Source organism: Rhinopithecus roxellana, chromosome 7 (genome assembly GCF_007565055.1).
Source record: "Rhinopithecus roxellana isolate Shanxi Qingling chromosome 7, ASM756505v1, whole genome shotgun sequence".
Lineage (NCBI taxonomy): Eukaryota > Metazoa > Chordata > Mammalia > Primates > Cercopithecidae > Rhinopithecus > Rhinopithecus roxellana.
The window spans coordinates 95,044,068-95,056,909 of record NC_044555.1 but is presented as its reverse complement, the minus strand read 5'-3'; the positions used below and the strand labels follow the sequence as shown (position 1 = coordinate 95,056,909).

The following is a 12,842-nucleotide window of genomic DNA, read 5'->3' as shown; positions in this document are numbered from 1 at the left end:
TGTTATATCCATAAAATGGAATACTATTTGGCAATAAAAAAGTAAGGAAGTACTGATACATACTATGATACGGATAAATCTCAAAAATATGATGCTAAGTGAAAAAAATCAGACACAAAGACTGCATATTGTATGATTTCATTTATATAAAATGTCCAGAATAGGCAAATTTATAGAAACAAAAAAGTAGATTAGTAGTTGTCTGGGGCTGGGAATGGGACAGAGGATTGATTAACTGTAAATAGGCAAGAGGGAATCTTACTGGAGAGATCAAAAAGTTCTAAAACTGATTTATGGTGATGGTGGCCCCACTTCAGTAAAGTTACCAAAAATCATTTAATTATGCACTTGAAATCAGTGAATTTTATGATGTGTAAAATGTACCTCATTTTGAGTGAGTGGTATACAGGAACTCTACTAACCTTGCAACTTTTCTATAACTCTAAAACTATTCTGAAATTTTTGAAAAAAATAATTTAAATAAAAATAAAAAAGTGTATGTTTATGAATTGATATCAGTATTTGACAGTACCTATCTGTGTAAAATGACATTTTCAAAGATTAAATAGGTAAAAATCTCATAACAGATCAGCATTAACAGATGAATATTTAAAATCAATTTTGACAGTACAGAACACTAATTCTGAGCTCCAATTAAGCAAAATATTATCCCCTAAAAAGAACTATATTCTTCTCATTGGTAGTCCTCCTGTATTACAAAAAAAAAGTACTCAATTAGTATTATATTTTGAATTTCATCCATAAAAATTTGTTGAAATTTGTTTTCTCTCTTGTCATAAAAGTACCAACAAAATATTCTTGATTTTCCCTTTTGACTTACAAAGCCTAAAATATTTACTATCTGGCTCTTTACAGAAAGTTTCCCAACTGCTATTCTACACTATAACAGGATAAACATAAACATAATCTCTTTCTTAAATGTATTCTTATCATTACCTAGTTGTGGCATAATGTCCTCTGGATATGCCCTATAAAGGGTCAGTCTTGCATTGCTTCTGCTATGGCACTATTTGGGATTTCTATAAAAAGAAACACTATTAGCTTAATAGTTGTAGCAAAGCCTTGACAACATAGTTAATATCGTGATATTAAAGTGCCAACACCACAGCCCGGTATCCTTAAGATGACCCTCATCAAGTTGTGATGTCACCAGGCTATGGACTCACCGAGGTCTCTTAGATATCAAGTGGCTCCCGCGGCATCACACGCTGCCTTTGGCATCACCCTGGCACATCACCTCAGTACGGTGCCATATGCTATCACTGCTGTGGCAGAACCCTGTCCAGATGCCACACCGCCGAGATGTCGGAGTAATTAACTCCCACTTCTTTCCACTCCCTGGGCGGTGGCAGGGAGGGGGAGGGTAGCCACCGTCACCGGTTCGAGCTCAGGAGGTAGTACTCAGCTCCAACCCTTGTCCCTTCCGCCTGCCACTGCAGGTCAGGAACCCCGAGGGACAGGACCTTTAGGCTCCCATAACTCTCTTGCCCTGCCCCCGAACCCATTTCATATGGCCGACTCAACGACCCGCCAGCGACTACCCACCCCGGCTCTTTCACACGGTTCCACTCAAAGCCGCTCCCCATACCTGACTCCATTCTCCAGCTGTCATCCTGGGCCAATTCCACCGGCAACTTGACTACGGGCGGTCGCTAGGAACCCTGGGACTTGTAGTTCCGCACTGCTAGAGGCCAAGTCTGGGAGGGCAGCAAAGGCGGCTCCCTGCCCGGAACTGCTCTCAAACTGCAACTCCCAGAGGCGTCGTGCGATGGTAAAGGAAAAGGGAACGAGGAAGGCCGGTGATTGGTGGAGCTCTAACGGCTGTTTTGACTGGCAGCCGGAGCCGGCGAAGTGAGGCGGGCGTTGCTCGCGCGTCGAGTAGTTGCTGGGATAGCGAAATGGAGGGGTGTGTGTCTAACCTAATGGTCTGCAACCTGGCCTACAGCGGGAAGCTGGAAGAGTTGAAGGAGAGTATTCTGGCCGATAAATCCCTGGCTACTAGAACTGACCAGGTAAAGCAACGCTAGGTCTCTTCGCAGCTGGGGACGTCGGCGAAGCCCTACGTGGCTTTCGGGGCCCGGCCCTAGCGGAGGCCCGGTTTCTGAGAGGAGCAGAACCCCGCCCCCGCCGCCCCAAGCAGTCCCCCGGGGTCACCTCAGGACTCGCGATAGGCCTGCGAGGGCTAGCCCCGCAGACCTCAGATATTTTCCCGTTGGTCCGGAGCTCCACTCCCTGATTTTTGGATAGTTCTAGAACGTCTACCGCATTTCTCAGAAATTCCCAATCAGTGAAAAGGAAGGCTCTTTATATGAATTTATTTACCTTTACTAGTAACTGTATTCAGTAACACATGTGTAATTGAACTCCCCTTCAGTGCCAGGCAGTTTGCTAGGAGCTGGGGATACGGTCGAGTGGAAGATGCAGACAGTAAAATAAGCATAAAAACATGTCCGATTACAAATTGTGGTAAATACTCGGCAGAGTTTACATGGTGCTTTCAGAACACGTTAATAGGAGAATCTGATGCTGAATATGGCTGTCATTAATTGGAAAAGTTTTTGCAAAGAAGGGAAGTTTAGACTTTGAAGCATGAGTGAGATTTCCATGGGGGAATGAGTGGACATTCTAAGCAGAGGCAGACAGAAGTTGAGAAGTGTTTCCTTCTGCCCTCCTGCTCACAGGACCCTCGCGCTTTCATCCTCAGTTTCTGGGATTCATGGTGCCCTCAGTAAGCCGACAAATATTTATAGATGGCCTTGGGTTTCGCAGAGAGTGTGCTAAGCACTAGTGAAACTGTCCTATACTTACAAATCTCCATTTCGTGTCTTTTGGGAGAGAATTAGAAATCAAGAGACTGTTGTCTCTTTTCTGGAACTTTCCTTTATTACTCAACCTGAAAATGGCCTTACCTTTACCTAGTTTACTTCATTATGGTCTGGTGATATTTAAGGATTTAAATTTAAATGTAATAATTTATATTAAGATTTAATAGCACTCCATTAGAAATTTAACCATTCTTCAAGTCAATGGCTTAAAAAGGGAAGGGAACTGTATCAAGAGATGTAAAAAACACGAAGAAATGCGATTTATGGATCTTGTTTGGTTCCTGATTTAAACAAACCAACTGCAAAAAGACATTTGGGAGACAGCTGGGGAAATCTGAATACAGACCGGATGTTAGACATTCTAAAGGAGTTAGTGTTAATTTTAGTAAGTGTAATAATGGTCTCATAGTTATATAAGAAATACCTTTATTTTTTACATACTGAAAGACAAGGGTGAAAACTCATGATATCATATTTAGGATTTGTTTTTGGAAAACTCAGCAAGGAAAAAACTAGATAAAGCAAATAGGGCAAGATGTTTGTTGTTAATTCTAAGCAGTAGGCATGTGGGTTTCTATTCTATTCCCTCTATTCTTGTGTGTTTGAAATTTTTTGTAATAGAGTTTAAAATACCATTTTCTATTCTGTGGGGCTAAGAAATATAGCAGTCACTGCAAATAGGGATTCCCTTTGACAAATAATGACTACTATAGCTTATTTTTATTTTTATGTATTTATTTATTTATTTTTTTGAGACAGTTTCGCTCTTGTTGCCCAGGCTGGAGTGCAGTGGCGCGGTATCAGCTCACTGCAACCTCTGCCTCCCGGGTTCAAGCGATTCCCCTGCCTCATTCTCCCAAGTAACTGGGATTACAGATGCCTGCCACCACACTGGACTAACTTTTGTGTTTTTAGTAGAGATGGAGTTTCACCATGTTGCCAGGCTGGTCTGGAACTCCCGACCTCAGGTGATCTGCCCACCTCGCCCTCCCAAAGTGCTGGGATTACAGGCGTGAACCACCGCACCCGGCCATAGCTTATTATTTTTTATAAAAAGTAATTTTCTTGTTCTCTGTGTGTTGGGTTTTCTAAATTATATTTCTATTTATGGTTTTAAGTTATAGATAATTTCAACTAGTTTAATGAACATTTCTTCCCCCGTCAGATTCATGTGTTCCTTCTACAACATCTAACTTGAGGTCAGTGTGGTAGTAGAGATTTCAGAGTCAGAACTTCACTGACAGTTGTGTCCCAGCTTCACTATTTAGTATCCGTATGACCGTCCACAAGGTGCTTACCTGGGGAGTTTTAGTTTCCTCATCTGAAAAATGGAGATAATAAGCACTGTGTAGAATGATAGGAATTACATGATACGATGCATGTAAAACTCCCAGCACAGTGCCTGATGTAAAAGTACGTAAATAATGTAATAGTAAAACAACCAAAGATGTATTTCGGTCAAAGCATTGAAATCAGTTTCTTGCTCTACTACTTTCCTTGTCGTATTCTGCCCAGAATTACATATGTTCATGAATGTCATTCTCCCCATGTTACTTAAACTTTCATCTGTCTTACACCAGTAAGTAATATAGTTTAAGGTTACCTACCTGAGGATCCAGTACTCTGCATTTCGTATTTTCAAACTATAGATTTGCCAGCACCAGTATCTTCTTTTCTTGCTCTTTTGCCTTCTGTTTCTCTTCAAGAATGTTTCTATTACTGCTTCTCTGTAGGACAGGAGAACTGCATTGCACTGGGCATGCTCAGCTGGACATACAGAAATTGTTGAATTTTTGTTGCAACTTGGAGTGCCAGTGAATGATAAAGACGATGTGAGTACTTTGATAAAGTTGAGTTGATAAATTTCTCAGTTATCTTTATACTCCAGACTGGTGTTTACTGAAGCCTGTGCATTAAGCTCATAAAGAAAATTGTAACCTTTGCAACTGGAAAGTTATAGCATGGCCCTTGTGATCAAGCGTGAGACTCATGGTTGCATTATTTTACAGTGTTATGTTTGCCACTCATACTCTGTGATTTAAGGTAAACATACAGGAGAGGCTGAGGTAGGAGGATTGCTGGAGCCCAGTAGTTTGAGGCTGCGGTGAGCCATTGTACTCTATCCTGGGTGACAGACTGAGACTTTGTCTTTAAAAATAAAAACAACAAAAATAAACGTACAGATCAGGGCTTGTTATGGTGAACCCTAAAAGACCATAAACTCTTTCTATTATGTTGGATTTTTTTGTTTTTTGGTGAATATGGCCTGAATAATGAGGACCTAGATAACTTTTTTGTTACATAAAGAGATTTATTCTAATGGTATGGTTATATTAGGATTAGATTTGTGAAGAGTAAGAATGGAACCTTTTTTGTAAGCAAATATTTTTTTACCTTTGTAAAGCTCCTTGTTAACCCTGCCTAAATGTTAGCACTAATCCTTGTGCCTTTTTCCCCTGGTGTTTCTACTGCCTACTTCTTTTATAGGCAGGTTGGTCTCCTCTTCATATTGCGGCTTCTGCTGGCCGGGATGAGATTGTAAAAGCCCTTCTGGGAAAAGGTGCTCAAGTGAATGCTGTCAATCAAAATGGCTGTACTCCCCTACATTATGCAGCTTCCAAAAACAGGCATGAGGTATGGTTCCATCCCTAGGCTACTTCTGTTGAGTTCTAAAAGTGTATACAAACACAGATAGATCTCTGCATTGTTTTCTTCTTTCTGCTCCATCTTTCCAGATCGCTGTCATGTTACTAGAAGGCGGGGCTAATCCAGATGCTAAGGACCATTATGAGGCTACAGCAATGCACCGGGCAGCAGCCAAGGGTAACTTGAAGATGATTCATATCCTTCTGTACTACAAAGCATCCACAAACATCCAAGACACTGAGGGTAACACTCCTCTGTAAGTGACAAGTAGCAGTCATTTGTATTCTACCTGACGTTAGCCCTCTTGCAATAATTCTTATACATCATTTCTTTTTTTAGTCTGCTTATAGACGCAATACGTGTTAATGGCAAAAATGTTAAATTGCACAAAATGTAAAGATAAAAATTGCCTATTATTTTGCCACTCAGAAATAACTACTGATCACATTCTTGTGTATTTCCTCCTGGTCTTTTATATTCAGATGTACATATTTTACATGTACATATTTTTTAGCAAAATTGGGGTCATACTGTGTATGTAGTTTTAGCTCTTGTTCTTTTCACCTCAATAGTATATTATAAACATTTTCCAATGTCATTAAATATGTTTAAAACTTTTTTAATGGTTATGTACAATTCTGCTGTATAGATGTGCGATAATTTAATAATTCCTCTATTACTGTATATTTAAACTTTTTTGAGTTTTTCACTATTATAAATAATGGTACATTGAGCCAGGCATGATGGCTCATGTCTGTAATCCCAGCACTTTGTAAAGCCAAGGCGGGAGGATCACTTGAGGCCAGGAGTTCAAGACCAGCCTGGGCAACACAGCAAGACCCCCTGTCTCTAGAAAAAATTAAAAACTTAGTCAGTCATGATGGCATGCACCTGTAGGACAGCTGCTCGGGAGATTGAGGTGGGAGGATTGCTTGAACCCAGGAGCTCCAGGTTACAGTGAGATGTGATCACACCACTGCACTCCAGCCTGGGTGGAGCAAGACCTTGTCTCTAAAATAATTGACCAACTTTGTACGGAAAACTTTTGGCCGGAAAACTTTTGGCCATATTTCTGATTATTACCTTCATATAGACTCCTAGAAGTTGAATTGCTGGGTCAACAAATACACACATTTTAAGACTTGCTATGTGTTGCCAGATTGCTTCCAGAGGAGTTGTATCATTTTACCCTTCCAACAGCAGTTTAAGAGTGCCCATTACCCCCTCACCAACACTAAATTATCCTTTTGTTATGTGAAAATGATATTTCATAGATGTAATTTACATTTTTATTAATGAATTTGAACTTTTTTTTAAATGTCCATGGCTAATTACATTTCTTATCTAATTGTACCTTTTTGTGTCCCTTTCTCTGTTTCCTTTTGGGAAATTAATTTATTTTCACAGGGTTTTAAGTGCTCTTGATTTGACATGGTAAAATATTAATGTTCTGCAACATTAGTTGAAAATATTTTTCCTAATTTATCTTTTCATTTTGTTCATAATTTCTTTTGCATAAGATAAGTTTTAAAATTTCTACATAGTCAAGCCGATTCATCTTTCCTCATGACTAGAAAGCTCTTCCTCACCCTGAAATTAAATATTCACCTGTCTTTTATTATAGGTTATTTTAGCGTTTCATTGGTTTTGATTGAGGGTTAGTGTTATTGTTTTGCATTTAACTCTTAAAATCCATCTGTAATTGAATTATATGTATGACCTGAAGCTGGCCTTTACCTTGATATGTTTCCACAGTACTTGGCCACTTTTCTTCTGTGTTGAATGGTGACTTTTTCTTGAACCAGAAGCTCTGTGAGTCTTCTTTTTAGTCCAGAGTGAGGTTCAACCTTTTCCAATTTGACTTTGAACCAACTTTTAAAAAGTATTATTTTCTTAACTATTAGTTTTTAAAATCTTTCCTGCATTCTGAGAGACCCTGTTTAGAAAGACCTGTATGCCCTACCTCTTTTCTCCATAAATAGAAAGGCAGGATGGCCTAGAGAAAATCTAGGAGTCAGAAAAGATAGAGTCCTGGGAAGAACATAGGATTTATGAATAGCTAGATGATGTTTACCCAATTCAGACTCTACCACTTGCTAACAATATTAAATACTTATATTAAACAACTTATAAAAGTTACTTAATCTTCCTTGAATCTTAATTTCCTCATCTGTAATATAAGGATAATAATTCCTTCCTTACTAGATTATTGTGAGGTTTAAGTAAAACAACATGTAAAGTGCCTCCTAATACCCTCCTGGCAGTCTTAAGTGCATGGCAAAAGTTGTTACCCTCTTCCACTCAGTTTACTGCCAAGACATGTCAGCATAGGTAGGAACTTTAACCTCTGTCACCATTTCAGCTGTAAAATGGTGATAATAATACTTTGCTAACTTACAAGACAGATATATGGATTATATATCCATATATATATGGATTAAATGATATAAAATCTTTTAAACTGCTTTTTCAAACTTTAAGCTGCACAAATTACTATTAACAGATTATGAACTGGGGCTTTTCTAAATTCTAACCCTGAATTATTACATGTAGTGTTTGAGGTAAACAATTACTTATCTCTGTAAAATAAGAAAAGTTGTTCCTTAGGCTGGTATTTAGATCCCTTCTTCTATTGTAAGTAGAACCAGAATTATGATTTACAATCTGGTATTACAAGGCTTTTTTTGTAGAATTTTAACTTAGTCTCCTCATGCAAACTGATGTTTCTTTCCGGATTAAATAACTTTCCAATGTTACCATTTCCTAATCATATGCACTTTAGACCTAGCAAGAAATCCTAACCATTATATAGAATTGGTAGTGATTAATTGGTCTTTGGTGGTCCCTGATTTCAGACACTTAGCCTGTGATGAGGAGAGAGTGGAAGAAGCAAAACTGCTGGTGTCCCAAGGAGCAAGTATTTACATTGAGAATAAAGAAGAAAAGACACCCCTGCAAGTGGCCAAAGGCGGCCTGGGTTTAATACTCAAGAGAATGGTGGAAGGTTAAACAGCTTGGATTTATTCTTACTTTGTACGTTGTGTTGTTGTTCCCAGTGTTCTGCAAACTAATGTATTTGTGCACAAGACATCATCTATGAATGATGAAGTTTTCTCACCTTCAAAGTCTTATAAACATGTTGACTCTTGTTCTTTCTGAGTTACTAGTTCGAAGCTTACAGCTTGTTTTCCAGGCATCAAGTAACTGTTGAGATTGTTCTACTGTTGTCATATATTCTTCTATATTGAATTCTGGTTAATTTTGAGTAACTAATTCTGTGGCTGTTGTGAGTCTTCAGCACCCTCCCACGTACCTTATATCCCTCTCTGAAACAGAACAGCTCCAATAGCAACAAGCCAGTTGTTCTGCCACATGTTTCTGTGTGGATTCTGTAATGTTCCTCCATACAGTTAAAACATCCTAACTTGCTTTTCAAGCTCACTCAGCCTACGCCAAACATCTCTGGTTTTTTTTCAACCATGAGGTTTAATTTATTTTTGTGATAGGAGGTATATTTACATATTTTAGTGGACCAAATTTTAAGTTGAATGGTGTGCTCTAAAATAATGAAAAACAATAGCCCATATACCTATGTATTTGTTTTTGATGGGTTGTTTACTCTGAAATAAAATGTATGGTTTTCTTTAAAGGAAGTTTTAAAGTACCTATTTTGAGTCATCCTGTATTGCAAAGAATGTCAAGCTTGTTAAAATGACATGTAGCAAAAATGTATTTTGATGTGTATTTCAGAAACTAAAAAATAAAATGTTGAAAGAGTCTTCTAATTTTTCTTTCAAATTAGCTAGAATTCACTTAAGCCTTAAAATCCTTAGTAAAGACATTTCTCAGTTTTTGGTAGCTTTAAGTCAATAAAATTAGTGAAGCTTGAATTGTAGCTAAAATCTTTTAAAATAGCCATCTTCTGAATTGCTAATTAAATGTAGAACAAAAGGAAATTAGTAAGTATAAACTTGAGCTCAATTTAGGGAAGCATCTTAAATGATACTAGTCATAAAATCTAATGAACTCCAAGTAACTTTCAGATTATTTTTTATTTGAATTTTATGCTGCAACTACTGCTTGAAATAAGTGATCCAAGTGAACGTACAAACTTGCATTAATTTTGGGTCAAAGTCTTAATGATCAGTAGCTAAAATGAGTTTCATAAACATCAACTGTGTTATTGATATAGAAACTCCTTTTACAGAAGTATTTTGAGTGCTAACCTTAAACATTAATCAGAGAAGCACCTTACGGAACAAAATTATTGAATGCTGGAGATAGAATTGATAGCAGGGGAAATAATATTTCTAGTATTTTTAGTGTGATCAGAGTAAAGCTTTGTCTATTACGACTAAAGACATTTACTTTTCATAAATACTGAGTTAATTGTCTGAGGTAATAGGTTTCATGGGTGTAAAAGGAAATTCATCCGGGTTCTTCAATAAGCAATACAAATGGAACTAAGCCACAGGTAATTTGTAGGCTTTTGGCATTTTAAATGGCATGACTTGTTAATATTTAGACCACAGATTTGTATAAACTGAAGATATTAGTGGCCTCAGATATTGATCGGATTGTTACCTGTGTCTGTGGGAAAGGTGATAGAGATGAAGCTGATTCAAGGTCAGCAGATTTTATAGTTCCAAAACAAAAAAAGATAATTTGGCTGGGCGCAGTCGCTCATGCCTGTTATGCCAGCACATTGGGAAGCCAAGGCGGGCGGATTACCTGAGGTCAGGAGTTCAAGACCAGCCTGGCCAACATGGTGAAACCCCACCTCTACTAAAAAGAATTAGCCAGGTGTGGTGGGTGCCTGTAATCCCAGCTACTCAGGAGGTTGAGGCACGAGAATCGCTTGAACCCAGGAGGCGGAGGTTGCAGTGAGCCGAGTTGGTGCCACTGCACTCTAACCTGGGTGACAGAGCGATAATTCATCTCAAAATACATAAATAAATAATTGTGAAGCTTAACTGAAAATATAAGATGGAAGAAAAAGGCCAATGAAAATAGTGAAAACATTTGCATTCTTAAATATCTGTTATAGAGAATCTACAATTTCAGTGAGGTTTTGTGAACCTCAAAGTAAATCTGTGTTTTTCTTCATAATCTTTGACTTAACATTTAACTGTATGACACTAGTGTTTGATTCCCCAATTTCTCAGCTATACCAATTACAATGAATTCCTTAGATAGCTGTGTCTGCTGCTTTCAGCTCCCATATTCTGTTACACTACAAGGCCTCCAAATCAATCTGTTGGCAAGTCCGATAACAGTATAAAGATTCTTTGTGGTTTACGGCTCCAGCTTCACAGTTCTATTGACTGCCTAAAATTGAAAGCAGAAATTTGTAATGTGAATTTCTCTGGGAAGAGGATTTATAGCTTACATCAAATTCTCAAGGGCATCTGTGATTCCCCCAAAAGGTTAAAAATCCCTGGTTGAGAGAAAAAAGAATACTGAATCAGTTGTCAGGGAGACCTCATTTCTCCAACTATAGTTCTACCACAGTTTTTTAATTTATAAGTTTTTACATCTATTCTCCCTGTAGTCTTTAAGAAGGCAGAAATCATCTCCATTTTACAGCTGAGAAAACACCCAGAGCTAGAGAAACAGCCAGTACCAAAAATCTAGCTTTCCTGGATTCTAATTCATTTTCTTTTCTGCCTCTATTCAAAAACAGTGGACCAAATGAAAGGTACTCTGGCATTTTGAAAATAACCAGTTAGTTGTAACACCTATCCTGGTGCTTTTCTTTAATTTGGCTGTGACATAGTAAGAAATACGTATTTGGTCTCAGCCCCCAGTACCTGAAACAGAGCTCCTAAAACCCCTGACAGTTCCTGAGTGATAGGAGTGTCTTACATAGAGCTCCTAAACCCCTTGGGATTTCCTGGGTGCTAGGCGTGCCTTTTGTTCTAATGATGCAACTCTTGGTGGGCTCCTGGATAGCTTTAGAATGGGAGCTATTAGTGACCAAGCCATGATTAGAGGATTAGAACTTTCAGCCCCATCCTCCAGGGAGGGAAGAGGGGCTGGAGATTGAGTTAACAGTTGATCATGCCTATGTAATGAAGCCTCCATAAAAATTCCTAAACTACAGGGTTTGGTGAGCATCTAGGTTGGTGACACACCTACATGCCAGAAGAGTGGTGCACCCCAACTTCATGGGAACAGAAGCTCCTATGTTGAGGACTCTTCTGGACCTCACCCTATGTACCTCTTCAGCTGGCCATTCATCTGTATCCTTTATAATAAACTGGTAAACAAGAGCGTTTCCTTGAGTTCTATGAGCCATTACAGCAAATTATCAAACTTAAGGTTGTGGGAACCCCCAACTTATACCCAAGTCAAACAGAAGTGTGGGTACCCTGGGCACCCAATACTTGTGATGTGTCTGAAGTTGGGGGCAGTCTTGTCAGACCCAACCCTGGGTAGTGTCAGAATTGAATTAAATTGTAGGACACCCAGTTGGTGTCTGCAGAGAATTGGAAAATTACTTGGCGTGGAAACCCCACACATTTGCTTTCTGAAGTGTTGTGAGTGGTGGAACAGTTTTTCTTTATTGGTACATCTTTCTATCGTTTCCTGGAGCCCTCATTATCATCTCTGAATTATTTGTTTTGTTTTTAAACCAAAGTTTCAAAGACAAGTGGGAGTATTGAGTCTTTATCGATTTGTTTAAACCTTTTATGAGGCCCACTGATGTGTTTTCCAGCAAGTAGACATTGTAACACAACCTTTTATTACTAAAGCTTGCGTTTGTTTCACTGAAATTAGTAGTTTGGTGCAGTTGAAAGAGCATTGCACTGAAATCCAAATGATGTGAATCTAGTTTTGACTTTGTGTAATCTCAGGCAGATTATTTTACTTCTCTGCACTCAGGGATTCTCCTCTAGGGGCTGGGTAGCAATATATAAGAGTGAACCAGCTTTTTTTTTTTTTTTTTTTTTTTTTTGAGACGGAGTCTTGCTCTGTCGCCCAGGCTGGAGTGCAGTGGCCGGTTCTCAGGTTCTCAGCTCACTGCAAGCTCCGCCTCCCGGGTTCACGCCATTCTCCTGCCTCAGCCTCCAAGTAGCTGGGACTACAGGCGCCCGCCACCTCGCCCAGCTAGTTTTTTGTATTTTTTAGTAGAGACGGGGTTTCACCATGTTAGCCAGGATGGTCTCGATCTCCTGACCTCGTGATCCGCCTGTCTCGGCCTCCCAAAGTGCTGGGATTACAGGCTTGAGCCACCGCGCCCGGCCGAACCAGCTTTTTAAAAGTACATTTACCCCTTCCTATCTCCCCCACCAAGAATTTATTGTACATCATCTCCAACCTCATCATTGTTAGGAGTGGCCCACTGTG

The 12,842-nt window shown here is 39.0% G+C and overlaps 2 protein-coding genes across 5 annotated transcripts in view; one reads left to right on the top strand and one right to left on the bottom strand.

The window, feature by feature from the left end:
- The window catches only part of ATG4A (autophagy related 4A cysteine peptidase), a 71,310-nt gene extending 69,540 nt beyond the window's left edge, over positions 1–1,770 (bottom strand). The window contains exon 1 of one of the 3 annotated variants that reach the window (XM_030934019.1): positions 1,567–1,770. Coding sequence is in view for 1 of the 3 variants with exons in the window: in XM_010358975.2 (XP_010357277.1) it covers positions 1,610–1,619 (10 nt within the window). In the remaining 2 variants the exon portion in view is untranslated. Of the gene's footprint in view, positions 1–1,187; positions 1,312–1,566 lie in introns of those variants that run through there. The other 2 variants (XM_010358975.2, XM_010358976.2) reach the window with 2 other exon arrangements.
- A 33-nt stretch (positions 1,771–1,803) lies between these two features.
- On the top strand, positions 1,804–9,268 carry PSMD10 (proteasome 26S subunit, non-ATPase 10). 2 transcript variants are annotated; one of them, XM_010358979.2, is made up of 5 exons: positions 1,804–2,033; positions 4,580–4,678; positions 5,334–5,480; positions 5,582–5,669; positions 8,348–9,268. In XM_010358979.2, the coding sequence occupies exons 1-5, from the start codon at positions 1,920–1,922 to the stop codon at positions 8,353–8,355; spliced, it is 456 nt and encodes a 151-aa protein (XP_010357281.1). In that variant the 5' UTR covers positions 1,804–1,919; the 3' UTR covers positions 8,356–9,268. The 2 variants fall into 2 exon arrangements, with proteins under 2 accessions (XP_010357281.1, XP_010357280.1); XM_010358978.2 differs by having other exon boundaries at positions 1,829–2,033; positions 5,582–5,748.
- The last annotated feature ends 3,574 nt before the right edge of the window (positions 9,269–12,842 follow it).

Bases quoted from the DNA above. Each gene is read 5' to 3' on its own strand.
- PSMD10 (XM_010358978.2), top strand. From the start codon at position 1,920: ATGGAGGGGTGTGTGTCTAACCTAATGGTCTGCAACCTGGCCTACAGC. The intron at 5,481-5,581 runs GTATGGTTCCAT...CCATCTTTCCAG, and splicing joins CTTCCAAAAACAGGCATGAG to ATCGCTGTCATGTTACTAGA. The intron at 5,749-8,347 runs GTAAGTGACAAG...CCCTGATTTCAG, and splicing joins ACTGAGGGTAACACTCCTCT to ACACTTAGCCTGTGATGAGG.